We start from the raw sequence: 21,703 nt of genomic DNA on the forward strand, positions 1-21,703 counted from the left end.
TTTCAGCTCAAAATTATGGATTGTCAGTTGTTTATTCCACCCCTAGTTAGACTGTTAAGATTCGATCGCTAGTGACACACAAAATCGTATAACAATAGCCAATACGCAAGCAGCGAAGAGGAAAGACGCGTGACTCATATAACAGTCTGAGCAAAGGATGGTTTCACATTACTCATTTATTTACACACAAGACATAAAAGAAAGAAGCGGTAGCAAAGAAATAAAGTCAATAAAATTAAGAAATTGTACACAGTTTAATTCAGGTCTTACGGTCATTGAGCAAGCAACGACATAAACAACAAATAAACAACCGCGCGCAAGTCGAAAGGTGAGTGAACTTTGTCAGCGCCGCGGGTTTGGCGGCGTACCGATCACCGACGGTTAGTTAAAATTGAAACAGAAAGAACTAGTAACGCTACTATACTATAAAATACCACCAAGTTCCGACCGGATGACTGGCGACTACAGCGCGACTACGTTTCCGGTTCAGCGATGGCGATGGGAGTGTTGTGGCTTAAGTTCTTCCATTCGTTATAATATTCAATCACGCTTCGGGCTAGCTTGTCTTCAGTGTGTCAGACGGATTTAGAGGCAAAATAAAGATAACGCATGATATGTATTAAGAAAACCTGTACTGTCTCTATATTAAATTTGTATTGATATATTAAGCGGAATACTAAGTGCAGGTAGCTCTTATTAATGTTGGTAAATGGTTTTGTGTACGGTTTCCATTATGAATAAAAGAAATAAAAACAAAAAAATCTCTATTCATATATTACTCATTAATCAATCATTGGCATCACGTTTCAATGTGTTTTTTTATTAGAAACGCCGGAGCAACTTGATGATACTTACTTTCGAAAGGACTGAGGACAATAGATAGAGATTAATAAAGCACGTGCGTAGGAATATAAATTTTATGTAGCAAGGCGCTGTACGAACAATCTTATCAAACATCTAACCTTGCCGAAATTAATATCAAAATAAAATTATTGCTTGATGCACGTGCACAAACGCAAAACCAGGATATATTTTGGCGGGCGGTTTAGAATGATTGACTTTGAGCGAATATGTTTTTCAAATAACACCATTGGGATTTTCTCAAAAATTAAAATTAAAGACGGGCGTTTCTTTCTCAGAATGCAAATTCAGAATGATTTTTATGATCAATATTTTATTATACATAAGGCCTATTTCACAAAGCACTGTGAAAGAATAGGAAAACGTTTGAACTCAATTAATCAAATTTCTATAGGTACTTACATAACTGTTCGATGTGCAAACACGCGCAATAGCATTACGGTTTGCTTGCATATGGACGGAATTCATTTCTAATTACGAATAGTGTAGAAAACACTTGCACGGTTTTCTGGTAAATGCTAATATTTCACGCAAAGTATTATTAACTGGAAAAATAACCTACACATAAATACAGGAAAACTTACCGTCTACAGAACGACTAAATACGCAATGTCTTTTATTTGAGCTCAGAATTTAATATCGTCATTTGGTGCAGCCGTAGAAGTAACAAAACAGCTCTAACTTGTTAACATTTTATCCAAACTTGAAGAAAAGTTACAAATTGATGTTAGTAAAGCTGTTGATTCTAGTTGCCTAAATCCATCAAACGTAGGTATCTAACATTCGTTCACTAATTCTATATATCGTCATTCAGTTCCAGGAAGTTGTAAGCTCATTTTATTATTTTTAATTACTTTCTGTGTAAATTTGTTTTTTTTTTCAATAGTCAACTATTTAAGCCAACCTTAACGCCTATACTATTTGGATCTCGATCGGATTAGTCCCATTATTGTAATTTTAGTTCATTTTCAATGAATATCCGTTGAATTGTCTACGCGAAATCCGATAACAGTTCCGTACTAATTTAAACCTTGTGACGCGAAGATGAGAAGGTGTAATCAGGGTGACATTCTTTTGTTCAAGATAAGGAAACTGCAAATAGAAGAAAAATAGAAGAATTTAATGTTAATTACATGATACGACATGGTATGAAATTATTATTTTAAAATTAGCTGATTGCCCGATCTTACTCGGGGCCCCTTTATCTCCTGTTGCCCTTCAACCACTTGTCAATCTGTCTTCTTTTCCGTAATCCTTATAAAGCGAGACACAGCCTTTTTTACGTTTTTGAACCTCTCCCTTGTTACAAGTGCTACAACTGCAATCGTTCCAAATGCAAAAGTTACGCAACTCTTTACCCATTTGAACCTTGCTCCCCTTTATAAAAGACTGTCTCCCTCTTTTGTCAATCCTCCCGCGTCCCTCTGTTGGCTCCTTCTCAGTCAACTCCCGCTTCTGTCACGTAGCCAATTGTGCATCTGTTTGCTATTGCTGTCTAAAACTGCGTATAGCGGAGCGAAACAAAGTTTTTTTTACATATATCCCTCCTCGAGCCCCTCTCCCTAACCCCCTTTCCCCCTTAACCCCTCCGCCTTCTTGTCTTCCAGCCACTTGCGCAACTGCAATCGGTTTAAATGCAAGAGAAACGCAACCCTTTTTACATATTTGAACCTCCCCCCGATGATAGGGACCCCCTCCCCTTTTAGAAACCCACCAGTGCTTTTTCCCTTATATCAAGAAACATGTGCGTCAAGTTTGGTGCAGAATCACAATTGATTGATATTCCATAATCCACCTTAGTTCTGGAATGTTACGCGGTTCCACTCTTCGGGAATGACAGCGAAGCCATTGTCATTGTACCGTGGACCCCCGTTCGTTTGACCGTTTTTAATATGAACACTTTTTAATTTGCATCCCGTTGGTTTGCACGACGTGCAAATTAAAAATGGATCAAATGTCATGCTTAACATGACATCATTTGCTTATGCAGGCAATGCGCATAAACGCGATTTGCTTGTACTGATCTAGCGTGTTTAACCTATTTTACATTGCGTTTTCTCAACGATTATGATAGAAATCCGATCGGAGAATGAAATATTCGCTGCTTCCAACTTCCAACTGAATCAAACCACCAAAACAATAACAAAGAGTAGGGCGACCAGTTCACATAAGTTCCAGCATGTTTAGGGTTGCCAGTTGTTCAAATTAAAAACTAACCCCGTTAGTTTGCATGAGGAATCGTTCAAATCGTTCAGTTTCAGCCAAATGAAGGGTATTTCACCCTCCTTTTCTTAATATAAAGAGATGTAAAGCTCGATATCTCTGAATTCCGCTGAGATAAAATCAAACTTTTGCCCGATTTTATCCCGAATTCCTTATGATGCAAATGAAGTAAATCGGGATAAAATCTATAATAAAGTCGCCAAGAACTTAAAAAAAATCCAGGGATATTACATTTCTTTATGTCGAACAACCTAGGGTAAAATGTCCTTTACTCGATTAAAACCAGGGGGAATCTATCGGTAAGGAATTGTGAAACTCACATATGAAGGGGCAGGCAGGTGACCATAATTTTCAATGCCGCTCTTGCTACTTTTTTTCTTACCGATTTGCTGCTCTTGCCTATATATGTAGCTTCGGAAAAGTTTCATAGTTTGTTTTATTTACGTTAAAAATCAGATAAATGCATTATCAGGATCAAAACAATACAAACGACAATTGCGCTGCGTGTTTGGGTTTGAGTTTCTGTCAACTGCAGCAGACAAAAATAGAGTTTCGAGTCCCCTGGCTCGAAATCAATCATAAGCCGTTTGGTCCATGACAGTACAAACGTCATGGGACAAACACCATCTGCGGTAACGCACACATGTAAGGAATTTGACAGCAATAGATCTCCCCTGATTAAAACCGCTAGAAACAGGCATATGCAGTAAACAAACATTGAGATTGCTGACAGCTACCGTACGCACACTATGCCGCGTATACGTACACACGATTTGTTGCTGCTGGTGTTGATTTTTCCATGACGTTTATCAAACTTTGGGAAAACAAACCACCAACACAACTGCAGATTAGCAAGCTCTATTCGGAAGCATGCAGTAAACAGCATCGGAATCCTTATAAGAAGCTTCTTTTTGTCGCAGCCCATCGGCAAGTAACCATGTTTTCGCTGCCAACATCTCGTGTGTGCGAAAATGAGATAGCATGTCACCACTGTGTTTCACTCAACTGCCAACAGTCTGATTTGGGCCCGCTGTCAAATTTTGAGCCCAGGACATGCTGTCGCTGACGTTCACTGCAGCTCGATATAGAGATGTCGATGGGGTGTTTTGTCGTCAACATACTGAATTCAGGTAAAGAGAATTTTGAGATATTGATATTTAAATTAGATCTAAAATTAGACATGAAATGAAACTTGAAATATGGCATGGAATTGAACTCGCAGTAGGAGTTAGAGTTGAACTCAAATTGGAATTAAATTGAACAGCCCCAGAGTTAAAATTCAACATTAAGGGGAAACCGAAAGTGGCTCAAAGATGGCTGGATAAATGGCTACCATATTCGAAGCATGTATTGTTTTGCGCCTTAAAAATGTATCTGTATTGGCAGAGCACGCTTTCGCCACGTAATCAGTGCTCCCAGCGCTGTTATAATTTACTAAAACTTGTAATTCAATTTATCGATCTGCTATGTATCAATAAACGCTCAGCAAAACATAATTGCTAATGGAAAATAAATTTTACTGATCATATCGATCATTACGTGTTCATAAAAGCGACCAATGTATAATTTGGAATTAGTTAATAGATATTTGGTTGCGCACATATTTCGTTGAACTAGAGATTTCGGAAAAAGCAGCAACACAGTATCAAACTTTCGTCACATCAATGAGCTTTTAAAGAGCTTTCAACTTTCGCCGCATCAATGAGCTTAGAGTGAAGTAAACAAACAAAACGCAAAAGCAGGAATCAAAAGCGCAATCCGATGCAAGCGGATTAATTAAACATCCTAGTGATTCTACGCATTATTCAGTTGCTGCTGTTAATTTTGATTGAATCGGAATGCCTTGATAAAGAAAACAAACCCTTTTTCGGGATGTTTGTAGTCAGTGCGGTTGGCTGCGGATCAGCTGTTTGCAAGCTCCGCTATTTGACATGTATTACCAATACTAATGCAATATTCAAATAAACGTTCAGGTTTTTAACGAACACATGAGATGTACAGTACAGTGTTTGTCGCACTAACACAATAACATTAGCCACTTTCGGTTCCGCCTTAAAATAAAAAATCAGAGGGGTAGTGTACAAGACACAACCGCATAGATGACGTAGGAATATGTAAGTCTCTTTGTAGTGATAGCTACATGTATCCATACATGTATACATGCTATAATATGCAGCATATATACATGCTACATGCGTTGTATGAACATTTGCCGACCAACATTTGAAATGGGCGGATAAGCCAACTCTCAAACAGAACGAGTGAGAGTTCATTTTCCTATGCTGCTTCAGCACAAACTAACCCTCGCTCGGTCTGAGTGACAGTTGGCTTATCCGCCTTTTTCAAATGTTGGTCGACATTTATCAACATTATGTACGTTCATTATTGTACGTATATTACCTATTATACTAATTCAATCCTATTTTAATTTTAGTTATCATTTAATAACAGTTATCATTAAAATTTGCACATACTATTTATATGCGTATAATTTTTATGTGTACTTCTGGGCGGATTGTGTCTATATGTGGCACATGATAATCATATGGATTTTCATGCGGAAATTTATTATTATTTGCAGATTATTAGTTATGTGCAGATTATTTTGAGTGTACACTTCCAATGAAACGGCAAACATGCCACATGCGTATCCATACAGAATCATATTATAACCAAACACTAGCGCACTTTTCCAGATATCAAATTCGCTAGGTTTAACTCACTCACCGTAAAGAATTTGCGATTTGTTGAAACAAGCAACTTTTGTCATTTTTTCTGGCATACTTCCCTAACACAGGCATCAAAATGGTCTAGGTTTAATCGCGGTGCCAAGAAATCTTTTTGAGACAAGGAAACTTGTCACTTGTTTTGACTTATTACTTCCCAAGCACAGATATCAGATTAGTCTAGGTTCAATCGTCGCAAATAGTGGTGGGTAAAATGACTTTTGCATGTGAGCGGCTCCCAAGCTCTCAACCGCTCATTTTCTGCTGCGAACCGATTCAAATCAGTGGCTCATGGTTCACGGTTCGTTTGTTCGCTACGTTGACAGTTCGGTAGATTACGATCCACGAACCAAACTTCGGGTTACCTTAGAGTGCGTTCGAAGAACCGTCATTCTTTTTCAAGAGCCATTCGTTTGAACACTCTTTCTTGTGAACCGGGGTATTTGAACGGCTCGTGAGCGCTCGCCAATCTCTAGTCGCAAAGAATCTTCGACTTGTTGGGATGGTGAGGTTTTGTCACTTTATTTCTATAGACACACTTTAAAACTTTGATGACATCTATGCCAACCAATCACGAAGCGAGGATTTCCAGTTGGACAATGCCTCATTATTTTCAATTTTTCAACCAGAGCGTACTTTGAAATTAATAAGTTTTTTATTGGAGTTGATGCGTAGAAGATTTCCCGATCCATTGGCGCAAAAATATTCAAAATCTAGCCTTTAAATAGATCTCAGCTCAATTTTATTGATCGCCCGTGATAGCCAACAAACTTTAGTTTGTTATTAGGGAATAACTAATTTTACATTGTGTGTCATAAAAACGCTGATATTTTTAATGGATAAAACGGAAACAGGCAATTACGACGAAGCAGCAACGGACCCTATATATTCTGTACGTTAATCAACAGAGGTATTCACGTAGCGCTTGCTATGTTGCGTAAACAGTGTATTCCGTGTATATACAGCCGCTATTCGCATTACAGTCGCAGTTTCAATGGAGATGGAATTGTTATGCGAGTAGCGCAGTATATACACTCATACGCAACATAGCAAGCGCTACGTAAATACCTCTAATGTACAGGGAAATGTCAGATCGCTTGACGCAAATATCTGACACGATCTGGAAAAAAGGGAAATATAGACCCACAAATTTTTCATAATTTAAGCCACTAAAAGTGCATTCCAATTTAGCAAATTCAGACGTAGTCAGTATCAAAAACTACTAACCTAATTTGAGACAATTATTTTTCAAACGATAAAATCATTCATCATCATCATAAATATAAGAGGCTTATGTCTGTCGCCAAAACGAGGGGCGCGATATGTATTTTCGTGGTAATAATCGCCCACATTAAGCAAAGACTCAAACCAATCATAGCAGATTACATTCAAGCAAAAGTAACGTAGTTGCACTTCATAGAGTTACATAGCGTTAGCGTTACGTAGCGTACCTCCAATTTGCTCTCAATTAGACGCGTGGCGACGCGCGGGGGTTACAGCTAGTTAATAATAAATGCCATGTCTGTTGCTCTGTGACTCAACCATCGGTCAGTTCAGTTGTCAGTGACAAACGATTAAGCAGATAAAACATGCATATCTACTTCCAATTAAACAAATCTTTCGATCCCAACGGAAAATCTCTTTCCGGTGGAACTATGCGAACCATGATAAATTAACATTTTGCACCAGACTGACTAAACGAATGAATGTGAGAAATGGGCAAAAATGTAACTGCAACGAGGCAGCCACCCGCCGGTGTTTTCTCAACATCTGTCAGACTCGGCAGTAGGTAAATGTGAAATACTTTCAATGGTTAAATCCACGATCAACACGCTGCGATTAACATTGAGGTTATGATTACTTTCCGGGCGTGACGTTTTCCGGAGGAAAAGCAGAGAAAGAAAGAAAAAAATATTGAGACGGCAGACCTTCATAAATTTCAATGCCATTATGGCCGCAAGCCGCCCCGTCCATCCGTTTGCATCGGTTAGGTTTATCTATACCTTTATTTATTTATTTTTTTGTAGCAAGTCAGGTTTCCTTTCCGAGACAGTCTTTTCAGCTCCACTGAAATGCAAACCACAATCTATGTCATCACGGCGATGACGACGACGACGGGAAGGTGAAATGGTCATGAAGTGACCGAAATGCTGTTTAGGCCGTTTCACTTCCAATTTTCGGAAACGGGTTTTTCTTTGTCCTTCTCCCTAATTTGTTTATCACACTTCGGTGCTTCATCAGGTTCGATGATCTGTTGATTATGTTGCTCTGCTAGGCAATTCAGAGCGATTCAGAATCATTACATGTGAGATGATGATCACAGAAAACAAACTAATCTATCTTGTTTAGATTGGCAATGCCATTCTCATAATAAGAATCGTGCAAAACATGACTCAATCGTGCGGCAGCATATCGCTGCTAATCGCCTTGACCATGGGTGGCCACCCTGTCTTGCTGGTATTGGACTCGAAATGGCATGCCCATAAAAAGCGCATAAATGTGGCACCTCTCACTGATTGCTGTCGTCAGCTTGATGGTAGCAGCACTTCTCGTGACTTCAAGTCGGCATTGTTTGGACATAGGATAAAACTAGAATTGAACGATGATGACCACATTGTGGTCTCGCATGCAGCACAGCCCATAGTTCCTGCTCTTCGTCGAAGGTCAAATCCTTATAACTTTCCAACTGCATAGATACACATATGAAATGACCGGTGAATAAAGACACTGTCGTGGCTTTACGTGTCTTGAACAAGTGATAAAACGTAGTTTCGGCGACTAACCAAATTAGAAACAGTTTATTTATGTGGATTGGAGGAACGTTAATTAGTTTTTAGTTTCCTTTTTAATCGATGAGTAAAGCAGTTGATGAAAAGTGATAATTGAACTTGCATGATTACGTGATGTCGACACTAATTGATCAAAGTTAGAGAAACGAAACTAATATGGACTATAATCCACTTGTGTTGTATGTTGTTGCAGTCTCAGCTGAAGGTTGTACACAAAATCAGACAATGAACAATTGCACAAATATTGATCTCAAACAAACAGATAACTCGAGCAACTTAATGCCAATGAAAAAAGTAAATAATTTGGAATACATACCCCGAAAAATATCACTGACAATTCGACACTCGAAACAGGATTTAAGAGCTCTACACGTAAACAGGAGCGATCCGCCGCCAGCAGGTTGGGATGATCGAATGAGTATGGAAATTTGAGATCAAAACCGTTCATCAAGAAATCGTATCGGACTCCACCATGTGCGACTGCAGGCTCACTCCGGTCGTAACCGACCGTCACGTGTCGCTCCCCACGCCGAGCAGCATATTGGCAGCCGGATCGTTCGCCTTGGTCGTGAGGACACCGATTTTTACCGCAGCCGCTTTGGTGCTTTTCAGGAAATCCGAACCGGCCGTCGTCACTGTCGTTGTCGTGATATTGGTGTTGGCGGTGGCAGTTCCGACCAGCGTCGGTGGCTTCGTGTAGAACTGTGGCTGACTTAGAATGTAAGATGGCGCAGGTTTCGTCGTGGAGATTTGGCTTGATTCGAGCAGCTCGTGATACCAGTTTAGCGGATTGAAAGTGGGACCCTCACCGCCCAGTTCTGTCGGCAGAATGTCGCGAGCAACACAGTCATGCAGTGTCGACAGATTGCCACCATGTAACTTGATTCGATCTCGTGTTTTTTCCTTAAGGAACGGTCGAATTACCGCTAGTGCTGCTTCGACGTACCACGGTTGACCGATGAAATGGATCGCTTTAAAGCGTACCGGGAAACAGTCCTGTGATAGTACAGAGAAAATATTGGTTACGTTTAATTGAAGATGATGTTGCTCTCTGTGAACAAGTGCACGGAGTTTTGTAATACATTACCTGCAGACCTTCGATCATCAGCTTCAAAACTTTCGGATTTAAATTGGACGATTGTCGGAATGTGAAATTTGTCCAATCCACAATCGCAATGAATCCATTTGCTTGGTTCTGCTTATCTTCCAGGAGTTTCTCCAGCGAAATCAGCATCGCTCTGTAGACAGTGACTAGCGAGTACGACGAGTAATCCCAATTGCCGGCCAAGAATATCAACACTTTACGACCACGTCGATCCCGGTTCGGCAAGACACCCGGAAACCCATCCCTGAGTGCAAGCTGGATGTTTTCATCCAAAACTGACAACCTTTGCAAAAGTGACCCGTTTCGCTGGCGATAAGCGTGATAGTTAATAACAAGCTGAAACGCATCGTTCACGTTAAACTTTCGCGCGTACAGAAACCGATACAGGAACTCGTCGTCTTGGAAGCAAGACTTATCCTTCAGTGCATAATCCATACTGGCTCCTATCAGCTCCTTCAGCGCTTTTAAGGCACGAATTCGATCGGCGGGCTCATTTTTATTATACCCCTTCAGATCCGAAATAGTTAAATTATGCCGGAACCGATTGTTTGACCACTCGAAATCACAGATGTCGGACATTTTTGCGCCTCTAGCACCAGCGTGTTGCATTCGTACGCAAAATGTATATTTTTATTATCAACCACAACCTTTTCACTTTATCACTTTATCAGCTTTTTGCTCCATCCGCTTCAAGTTACGTTTCAAAATATACGAAACACAGAGCAAACACCTATCCACACTATTCGTTAACTACAACCACAAATGTTAAAATCCATTATCCGGGGCTTTTATCTTGAGTGTCATCTAGATTAACTGTTTATGGGGGGAATCCCATTAAATTACGGGTTTCTTAACAAAGCGACTTCGGTGAGTGTTGAGATTTCTGCAATGATAAAGAGAAATGACAAATATTAATTTATTAGACACGCAATGACTCAGGGATTATTTTTAGATGGTACTTAAGACGGTAAACTACAACGCTTTTGATTCATTCATTGGGTCACTCTAAGTGGGAGGATAATTATCTGATCTACAAACGATTTACTTGGTATTTAGTTGCTTTATCCTGTTCTTCAAACTTAGCTTTTAATTTAGCGACTTGTTCTTATATCTTTTGTCACCCGAAATAAAACTGAAACGCAATTTTCTACTGTTGAATAGATAAAATGGCCAGCGATTTGATTAATCCATTACATTCAGAAAAATATAGGTACAGTGTGGTGGAGAAGTAGAGATTACACGTCGGTTGCCACATCACAGTCAGAGCTCTTTACCACATGATGATCAATTATCAATGATCAATGATCAATGGCGTGTCCAAACTACATTCTTAAATGGTTCTACCCGTAAATAGGTCGGATTCAGCTAAAGCTAGGTTGAAACTACTCAGAAATGCCCTTAAAGTGTACAAACTCAAATTTTGGGTAAAAAATTCAACCAATTTTGACTACTTGCTACCGATACCATCAGGTCGCCATTCACCGCTCAGCTCCATTTACCGCTCATTTCAAACAAAAAATGCTTATATCTTTTTGAAATGGTTCATTATTGTAAAAACTATTGACAAGCAAAATTTTGTATGTTTAATGATACGAACTAAACATAAATTTCCACTATATTCATAAAAGCTCATTTCCAAAATAAATAAAAACGCGACATAAAAAAAAACGACATTTTGATCGCGTCTTTATTCAGACCGAGTGCAAATGACTAAATTAATTATTAGCGCAAGTGAACTTGTAGGTTTGGTTATTTAGAAACTAATCTACTAAATAACGTGAAATAAGTCAACAGTATTAGCGTTCTATTCTGGTATAAATGCCAAACCGAAAACAAGGGTCAAAACGCGGGTATTATTTATTTGGTAACAGTAAAAAATATGAGCGGTAAATGGCACCCATATGAGCGATGAATGGATCATTATATTTTAAGTGAGCGGTAAAAGGGGTCATGAAATTGCATTACTTTTTTTTAAGTCACTATTATTAAATATTTAGAAAACATGTAAATTTTTCTTGTAAACACAATTGTTTTCTCTATCTTATGACGCAAATTGGGTTTCGATAAACCTCAATTTAGATTTGCTATGGACAAACTAACTTAGATTCGTTTTTAAGTGAGCGGTAGATGGCGACCATACGGTAATTGAATTATTCTCTGTGACAAATAGCGCACTTTCAAGTTCCTACTACTAATTTTTTGGTTGAAAAACTACTCAAAATCTGAGTTTGTACACTTTAAGGGTATTTCGAGATCAAGCAAATCAGACACCTAGATGATATTTTTTTGAAATATACTTTTACATATTCATTCTTCCTAACATTCTTGTACTTTCCTCACCATAGAATCTCAAATTAGAGAGCGTTAGTATATGATTCTTCCAAAATAACTGTTTCTTAGTTAGGAGTTGATGCAAAGTGGGCTACTTCTCGTCATTTTCGCGTGTTGAGACCATCATCTATCGATTTCTCGTGATTTTTTGCATTAGATAACTCACTTTACCTTGAAAACAGTGGCAATAAAAAGTTTCGTTTTTTCGGTCGATTTTGCCCACTATGCAATGGGAAGGAAAACGATATGTAAAATGTAGAAAAAATGTGGATATGTAAAATGCAGAGGAAATGTGGAAAATAAGAATAAGGAAGAAAAAATGGAAAACGAGGCAAAAATGAGGAGACAAACACAAAAAGAGGGAAGTAAAAAGAAGAAAAATGAGATAAAAGAAGGAAAAACGATAAAAAACGAGGAACACGAGAAAGAAAATAAGGGTTAACTGAACAGAAAAGGAGAAGAAGTGGAACAAAGCAGAAAAATCGGGATATAAAAAGACGGAAGGGTAAGGAGAAAATACGAGAGCCGGAAAATTAGGAAACTAGAAGAGAAAAAAGGAAAATGAAGAGAGAAAAAATGAAAACGGAAGACAAACGTGACGTAAAAGGAGGAAAAGCCGGATATAATGAGAAGCAAAATAGAACAGATGAAAATGAAAGAATAGAAAAGAATATAACGGGACAGTAAGCGAGGCTGGAAAAGAGGAACAATACACCGGAAAATTGAAAAAGACGAAAAACGGAGCGGAAATAATAAAACCAAGAGGAAATCAGGACTGAAAGCGGGAAAACAGATCAGAAACATAAGGGAAAGAGGAAACAGTGGACAGAAAAAGAAAAAAATCGAGACAGAAAAGGTGGAAAAACGGGAAAGGAAAAGAGGAAAAATGGAACTGAAAACAAGAGAAAGCTCATGTGAAAACAATAATAGCGAGAAAGAAAAAACAAAACCGATAAAAGAAATGAGGAAAATGGGAAAAAGGAGTGAAAAGAACAACGTAAAACTGGAAATAAAAAGATAGGAAATGGGAGATAAAACGGAAAACCGGAGAGCAATGGAAAAAAGGGAACCAAAAACAGAATAAACGTGACAGGAAGGAAGAAAAAAACGGTGCATCTAGAAGAGAAAAAACTAAACAAACGAAGACGAAAAACGAGAAGGGAGAGAGTTAGAAAAGGACGAAAACTAGAAATAAAAAATGGAAAAGGAAATAGAAAAGCCGGAAAACGGAAAAGAAAATTGCAAAAACAATGAGGGAAAACCAAAAGGAAAACAGAACTGAAAATATGAAATAAGGGGATAGGAAACGAAGAAAAACAGAATAATGGAACAGAAAACACTGGACAGAAAAAAAAGAAAAATGAAAAACCGATAGAAAAAGAAGATAAGTGATAGTAGAAACCAAGAAAACGGTACAGAAAAGAAGAAAAAACGGAGCAAAAAGTGAAAAATGGAACTGCAAAAGGCAACAGAACAAAGAGAAACGAGGTAAAACGTGCGATAGGTAAAAGTTCACGGATAAAACCAGCCCTTTACATGTTCTATAAACGAAAATGTTGCATGCCATCGCCGGAATTCGACTTACCTTTGTTGGGCTGTTATAAAATTTATATCAAAATAAGCGAAAAAGTCTATGAAATCAAAATCAGAAATTGAGAAATCGATCTCTTGCAAAATTTTCGAAAGCCAAGTCCCACTAAAAAAGTAATTACGTGTATTTCTGGCCGAAACTTTGAATTAATGATCAGATTTGTATAGAAAGATCCGGTTTATCCAAAATTGTGCTTCTAGATTTAAAAGTCTTAGACTTTGATGACTTTGCTATAGTACAAGCGACGAACCCTCCTTAACAAGAATTTATTTTTGTAATCATCACTATTTTGTTATTTTATCGTGAATTTCAAAACAAACATCAACTTTTCCGTTACTCTACAACTCTAACAAGCAAGGAATCTTGGTTTCATGAATAGCGATCTTTGCCTTTTTTTCAATTTGTTATACGAAGTCTGACCAACGTCTCGGGTGAAATTCAAACAAAGACTTTGCTCCAACTTGCATGAGAAATTATACGACGTGATTAGACGTGATAGACAGGAAGGTTGTTTTATAGACTTGTAAGCTTTGCTGAGCCACATTGCAAAGCTAGATCATCTTAATGATCTCAGTGTTAGTTTTCTAGATATAGGCTGCACTGGTCGGTTCAAGAGTTACCATCATCGCAGGCCGAATGACAACTTGTTTGCTATATTGATGGCGTCGTTTGTGTGCTGTTTCGTACGAAGCAAACTATAACTGATGTTCATTTGGATCAAACCACTTTACTGGACTGGAACCGGCCGATTCATGGTCGACCTTTTTCCGGTTGCAGTATGTCTGTGACCAAGAGCCATACAATTATCTAGATTGTGCTTTAAAGTGGTCTGCACTGCTCTGAGCGGATGCTAATAGATGGATTAAAATAATTATCCCCAAGAGGTACGGCGATGTAATGGTGGCTGCTTGTCGAAGAGACAAATAGTAGAAGAACATCGCGGGCGGAAAAAAATCTTGATAGTCGTGAACGTAACTCTCGGGCCACCATGATCCTGCAGCCTGGCGAGAAAAGTTAAAGTGTTTCAGTGTTCTGTTCTGTGTACAAAGCTCAACAACCTCGCGGCATGACTATTCGCTCTTGATGCTGCGCCGCAGCTGCTGGGCGAGTCAAGGACGTGTGAATTAAGAACATATAGCTAGCTGAGCTGGCTGCGAAACAAGCTCGTTGCCCACGCGGTATTTTTTTTTTTGCACTCGTGGTTGCCTTTCGAAAGTTGTTTTGCGCGATGGATAGCGGATGAGTAACACAGTACACAGCAAGCACTTGCGTAGAAATACAGGTTTATTTTATTATTCAGATTGCTTGAATCCATTTCTTAAAATGATATTGCATCGACAATCTTTCAGTTTGTTATCTTTTGTCTGTTGTTTATTGAAATTCGATGTACAGATACTGCCGAGAAAAAACTCAGGATAGAAAATCTATTATACTTGGCATGCAGAAAGATCAAATTTAAATATTCATGGTCGGTTCCGGTCGCGCTTTAAATTTATGCGACTCCAAACTACAGAAACGTCTAATCATCCATATCTGATGAACTATCTGTTTTGATAGAAGCAAGATGGAGACCGGATTTACCGGTAGCTTTTCTATGATACACAGTGTACATCTGGCTCTGGCTTGTATCATTTCACACTTTTTCACTAAATTCGCTGCTCAGTTGTACATATATACATAAACCGTTGCCAGCTATAACCAGAAGTTCCATGCCAATTGAAAGAAAAAGCAAAAGTTTAACCATTCTCGGAAGTTATGCAACGGTTTAAACTTCCTCGCAGACAATAAGTTGTGATTTCACTTCAAAAATGAGTTTCCCAACTAAAATTCGTAGAACAAAGTTACAGTCCGCTAATGTAAGCTGCTCAAAATACTACTTCTGCTAAAGTGCTACTACCTAAAATTATTTTACATCCTCTGAAATTTTGAGCAATTGAAATTTTAATGTTCTGAAATTCATTTTGACAGAGGAAGTAATATTTCTTTGGCAGGCATGGCTCCCTGGATGCTGGATTTTGTACTATTAACATGCCAGTAAAGAACTACTGACGTAACTGACATTTTGAACGGCGATTCTGATTATTCGACCCCGGTTACTTGAGGCGTCTGCAATAGAAAGGATTTTTTCTGATAATAAAACACCTTCAAAACCCACAGTTCTCTAATTCCCAGAAAGCCAAGGTACACGAACTTATCAGCCACGAACATTTCACTACAAACGACGGTGCTCATTTGCGTCTGTAATTGTATTCGTATTTTTAGCTCTCAATCGACCAAATCTGACAAATTAGATTTACATTTCAGTCTTTGCAGGTACACTATTCTACGAATTAAGTATGCAGCTATCGATATTTGTGTTATCAGAAAAATATAGATTGATTAACCGGATTTGTTAAAAATTGAGTTCCGCATGTTAAAGCTTGCTAGTCCCATGACATCTTCATTTTGGCAATGTTAAACAGAAAACAGAATAGACTTTGATCAGGGTACAGACGGCCTACAATTCACACGACACCTTTTCATAGAATATTATTAATATGATGATCAAAATCAAATTTTTAGCTACGTCGTCGTTACGTCGGTTGGGTTTCGCGTGGCTTTAGATACTCTGCGTTAACATTTCACTATGATTATACCGTAGCTGATACCGGTATGTGGATATCATACCAGAAGATTAGTATTCCCGGAAAGATAAAATCGCTAAATCATAAACCATTTTCGTTCATTAGCTAATACAATAAGACAAATCGGCACATTTTTACAAAAAACACCGAAACCAACAACACGAGTAATCATGGGTTAATGTGAATTCAGTTCGTGAAGTTCTTAAGAATAGCCTAATCGAACCTAGTGGTTGGTGAACGGATGGATAATGCCCAATACAGACCCGATAGTGATGGTGCCTCTTTTCCAGCTACTCCTATCCTTACCTTGGCAATACCACACAGTAAGCTTCGAGATACAATGCTGGTCGAACAAGCCAGTCGTCGTATGTTCGAATCTCGGTTGGGCGGTGCTGCTAGAGTCAGTAGGATTATTAAATCAAATCTTAAAGGCGAACCTAAGGCTTTGTTTTTATCCCTACCTTTTCGTGGTACCAGCCGGAATACGAGCAACTTTCGCGAAGACCGGGTAACCAACTCCGGTGGAAACTAAGGTCGTATTCCGACGGGGTAGAAGGCACTGTGTTGTCTCCGTCTCGGCACCTAAGATGGTAGCCCCATCACTAGACTTGGCAGCGTGGCCCTAGTAAGGCAACCTACACAAATCTACTTAAATTACTACAGAAATTCAACCGAATACGGATCGGAATATTCGGCATCGACCTAGCCGATGAAGGACGGCGAATGGTAACTTTGTGCTTGGAACTGTAGATCGCACAATTGGCGACCGGGTTCTGCTCGAACAGCTTGAACCCCGTAAACTTGGTATCGTTACGTATGCATCAAGAAAAGGGATCTGGCGTCGGCTCACTACTCGAAGCGATCGTTGGAGGAGATGGAGTGGCTGAATATCGAAGTCGGTGAACCGGCCCAGTTTCTCCCAGCTGCGTCCCATCGAGAATTTCTGGGCAAACCTGAAGCGTAAGATCTACTCCAACAATGGCGTAATTTTTTTTACAAGTAAGCTATTATAATTACCTTCCATGGGAAATTTATCTAACTCAATTAGCTGTCTTAGTTTTTTTTTATCACCATCCAAAAAAAGGTTTTTTAATGCATACGTTTGCACTGCAGAAAATCTGTCGCAAAAGAGAGAAGATTTAAAAGTTTCGCGGCCGAAAGACCCAGTTTTACCAGAGCGGTGGCATTACCAACATACTGGGGACGAGCTTTGTAGTGTTGTGCAGAATACGTGATATATTGGAAGGCGATCAACGAGAGAATGTGTATATTGAGGATAAAAAGCAGTTTCTTCAGTTACAACATCATCAACGTGCAGCCCACACGAAGCTAGACCCTACGATGAGACGGAATGCCCAGAGCGGTAAGGAAGAAATGTATAGACCGGTTATAGGGCCCCATAGTCTGAACACCGATACGAACGATAACGGCCAACGATGTATGAACTTGGCAGCTTTCCAAGGCCTGTCGATCAGAAGCACTTTCTTTCTGCGCAAAGATATCCACAAAGCCACCTGACCAACATAAAATGAACCATATTGACCACGTTCTCATAGATGGTCGGTTCTGGTGTAACATCACAAACATACGTTCGCTACGGGGTGCAGATATTGACTCTAATTATCACCTAAAGGCAGTATATGTGCGCTCAAAACCGACAAAGCCGTCCTCCTCGGTTGAACATCAGGTAGCTAGATAACCCGCATTCTGCTAAGAACTACGCGCGAATACTGAATGAGGTACTGCTGTTATCCGAGGAATTAGGCACTTCAAACCTTGTAGACAGCTGGGGCAGAATACGCTACTGATGAGCAACGAGCCAGTTGATCACGATCCTGAGGAGTGAAAAGCGCCAAAAGGAGGACAGAGATCGTGAAGAATTAGAACAATTACTTCGAGCTAATGACACGCGCAAATTCTACGAGAAGGTGAACCAAACTCGTAAGGGTCACACACCTAAACCTGACCCTTTAGGGACGAGCGACGAAATCTAATCAATAACGAGCACGAGGTAGTCGACAGGTGAAAACAGCTCTTCGAGGAACACCTTAATGACCAAGCTGCAGATGGAGGCGGAACGGAAGTCAACCTAGGAGTACCCATGGAAGATAGTTATGTCCCAGTACATAATCTCCAAAACGGCAAACAAACGAAGTTGGGTTTCTGAAGACCAGCCCTGGCCGCTGGTAAGGATCGCCTACCATAAGAGCTCTATAAGCATGGTCGAGAAATGCTGGTAACGGCTCTACGCTGGGTAATTTCCAAGATTTGGGAGGAGAAGCTACTATACCGGAAGAATGGATGGAAGGAGTGTTTGTCGGTTCGACTGCTGCAACTATGGCGGCATAACCGCAACTTGTTTATTTTTGTTTGTTTATTTTTATTTTTTTATTTTTGTTTGTTAAAAACGCTGGTAAACGTCGCGTACAAGGTCCCAGATCCTCTTACGCCGGTTGTCACCGATAGCACAAGGCGGATTTCATGGGGGGTTGCGCCACTAAGGACCGAATTTCTACCATCCGGTAGATCTTGCAAAAATGTCGGGAGTACAAGGTGTTCATGCAGCACAGCCTAATTGACTTCAAAGCAATATACGATACAGTCGATCGCAACCAGCTATGGCAGATTGTGCACGAATACGGTTTCCGGACAAACTGACGCGACTAACCAGAGCCTCATTGGATCGAGTGATGAGCTTCGTGCGCATCTTAGGGACATTCTCAAGTCCTTTTGAGACGCGGCGAGGGTTGAGACGGCTGTCCAACATCGCTCTTGAAAGAGTAATCTGACGAGTGGGTATCGAAACGAGAGGCACGAGTTTTACAAAGCGTAGCCAACTCCTTTGCAGGCCATGCTTTGCAGATGATTTAATATCATATTAAGGAACTTTGTGACTGCAGAGGCAATCTACGTCACACTGAAAGCGGAGTCTAGGAGAATTGGGCTAAAAATAAATGCATCAAAGACCAGCACATGAAAGGAAAAGGTACAAAGGAAACAAACGCGTACCTTCCATGGACGGTAACCGTTGACGGCGACAAACTAGAAGTGGTAGATCGTAGATGAGTTCATATATTTGAGGTCGCTGGTGACCGCGGACAACAACATTAGATCCAGCGGCGCTTTTAAGCGGAAAATCGGGCCTACTTTGTCCTTCGCAAAACGCTACGATCACGAAGCATACGACGCCGTACGAAGCTGACAATGTTCAAAACCCTTAACCGGTAGTTATTTATGGACTTAAAGCCGTGACGTTGCTCACGAAGGACTTACGCACCCTTAAAGCGTTCGAGCGGAAGTACTGCGGACGACATTTGGTGGAGTACAAACAAAAAGCGGAGAGTGGCGAAGGCGTATTAATCACGAGTTACATGCACTGCATGGAGAGATTTTCATCGTACGTCTGGTGACAGTCGGACACGTCGTAAGGATGCCGGGCGACAGAGCGACGAAAACCGTTCTGTTCAACAGCCCCATCGGCGGCAGAAACAAGCGAACTCAACGTGCAAGATGGCTCGATCAGGTCGAAAGTGATTTGCGACTTCTGAGACTACTGAGAAATTGGTGATGAGTGGTCCAAGACGATACTGCTTGAAATTGCCCGAGCCACTCTGGCTCTAGGTTGCTGACGATGACGATGACACCTGATCAAATTGTGTGAAGCTGCAACTGTCTTGAGCTTCTGAAGCGCTTTAAAAATTCTCCTTCACGATCAGCTCCATTTTCATGATCAACACTAGGCGGTGTTTCATCAACAATTGACGGATTTCACGCCAACTCGACCAAAGGTTGGCACGACCCTCTCAGAATTCAATGAAACTTTGTGTGTGGACCTACAAGAAAATGATCTATGAGTGACTTTTAGAAAATGTTCTGAATTTAGAAAAAAAATACTGAAAAATTTAAAAATAATTTCTACACTGAAAAAGAAGCGTTTTAAAAATTAAAAATCGATTTCTCAAAAAACGCCATCTCAGAAATTCATGAAATTTTTTTTGAGATAGATAATTATATGGCCTATAAATCTTCCATATGACCGTATAAGATGGTCAAACTGAAGGGAAAAAAGTTTTCCTAACAAAAACTTTTTTAAGTGCTTACCGGGACAAAGAGATATTTCAATATTTCCAAAATTATGGCACCTATAAAAAATGATGTATCGGGAACCTTTAGAACATTTTCTGAATTTTCATAAAAAAATACTGAAAAAAAATTATTTCCTGCACTGAAAAAAAGCATTTCAAAAATTAATAATCGATTTCCAAAAAAACACTATCAAATTGATGATTTTTTTAGAGCTAGATAATTATATGGCCTACAAATCTTCCATACATTGCATAAATTGAAAAGAAAAAAGTTTTCCCAACAAAAACTTTTGTAAGTCCTTACCCGGAAAAAAAGATATTTCAGTCTTCCATACATCGCAAAATAGCCAAATTCTAGAGAAAAAAATTTTCCTAAGAAAAACTTGTTCATATACACACTGAAAAAAAGATATAAAGAGCTATTAGTTTTTGTTAGAAAAACTTTTTTTTCTTACATATGACCATTTTGCAATGTAGGAAAGAATTGTAGGCCATATAATTATCTATCTTCAAACAAATTTTCATTAATTTCTGAGATGACGTTTTTTGGGAAATCGATTTTTAATTTTTGAAATGCTTTTTTTTAATGTAGATATTAATTTTTAAATTATTCAGTTTTTTTCAGTGTAGGAACTATTTTTGATGTTTTTCAATATTTTTTATGAAAATTCAAAATATTTTCTAAAAGTCACTCATATATCATTTTTTGTAGGTGCTACAACTTTGGAAATACTGAAATATCTTCTTTTTCCCGGTAAGAACTTAAAAAAGTTTTTGTTATGAAAATTTTTTTCTCTTCAATTTGACCATCTTACAATGTATGGAAGATTTGTAGGCCATATAATTATTTATCTTCAAACAAATTTTCATCAATTTCTGAGATGGCGTTTTTTGGGAAATCGATTTTTAATTTTTGAAATGCTTTTTTCTTAATCTTGTTGCTCATGTTCAATGGTTAAAGTAACTCAACCACTTGTTTTATCAAAACATTCTTCGCAGTTTTGAAAAAAAATATATAAAAAAAAGCATAATTGATCAGAACCAAAAGTACCAGTGTTATGTCGTGCCAGTACCTATAAATTGGTACAGGAAAATCAGCCGGTAGTACTATTCCTCTCGGTTCCGGTACCTCCGGTAACTCAGATATTCGATAAATGTTATCAAACCAATTGGTATCAAAACTTATATGGAATAAATAGAGTTTCAACATAATTTATGAATATAGTTCAGGCTGCTGCTTAATATGCTGAATAATCAGTAAAATCTGGAGACTTTATGAATGTTTGCTAATGAAATACGATTGCGTCGTTATGAACGTAGAAGAGCCGCTTTCCGACCCATTCCTGGTCCCTGGTGGCGATTTTTATA

General features: G+C 39.0%; 1 protein-coding gene across 1 annotated transcript in view; it reads right to left on the reverse strand.

Moving 5' to 3' along the window:
* Positions 1-1,170: 1,170 nt before the first annotated feature.
* LOC128741212 (clavesin-2-like) overlaps positions 1,171-21,703 on the reverse strand; it is a 36,215-nt gene continuing 15,682 nt past the window's right edge. Inside the window, exons 2-4 of the mRNA XM_053836853.1 lie at positions 9,687-10,587; positions 8,916-9,595; positions 1,171-1,953 (exon numbers count right to left, since the gene is read on the reverse strand). Of these exons, the coding sequence (XP_053692828.1) occupies positions 9,110-9,595; positions 9,687-10,313 (1,113 nt within the window). The 5' untranslated portion in view covers positions 10,314-10,587 and the 3' untranslated portion in view covers positions 1,171-1,953; positions 8,916-9,109. The remainder of the gene's footprint in view (positions 1,954-8,915; positions 9,596-9,686; positions 10,588-21,703) is intronic.

Source organism: Sabethes cyaneus, chromosome 3, assembly GCF_943734655.1.
Source record: "Sabethes cyaneus chromosome 3, idSabCyanKW18_F2, whole genome shotgun sequence".
Classification (NCBI taxonomy): domain Eukaryota; kingdom Metazoa; phylum Arthropoda; class Insecta; order Diptera; family Culicidae; genus Sabethes; species Sabethes cyaneus.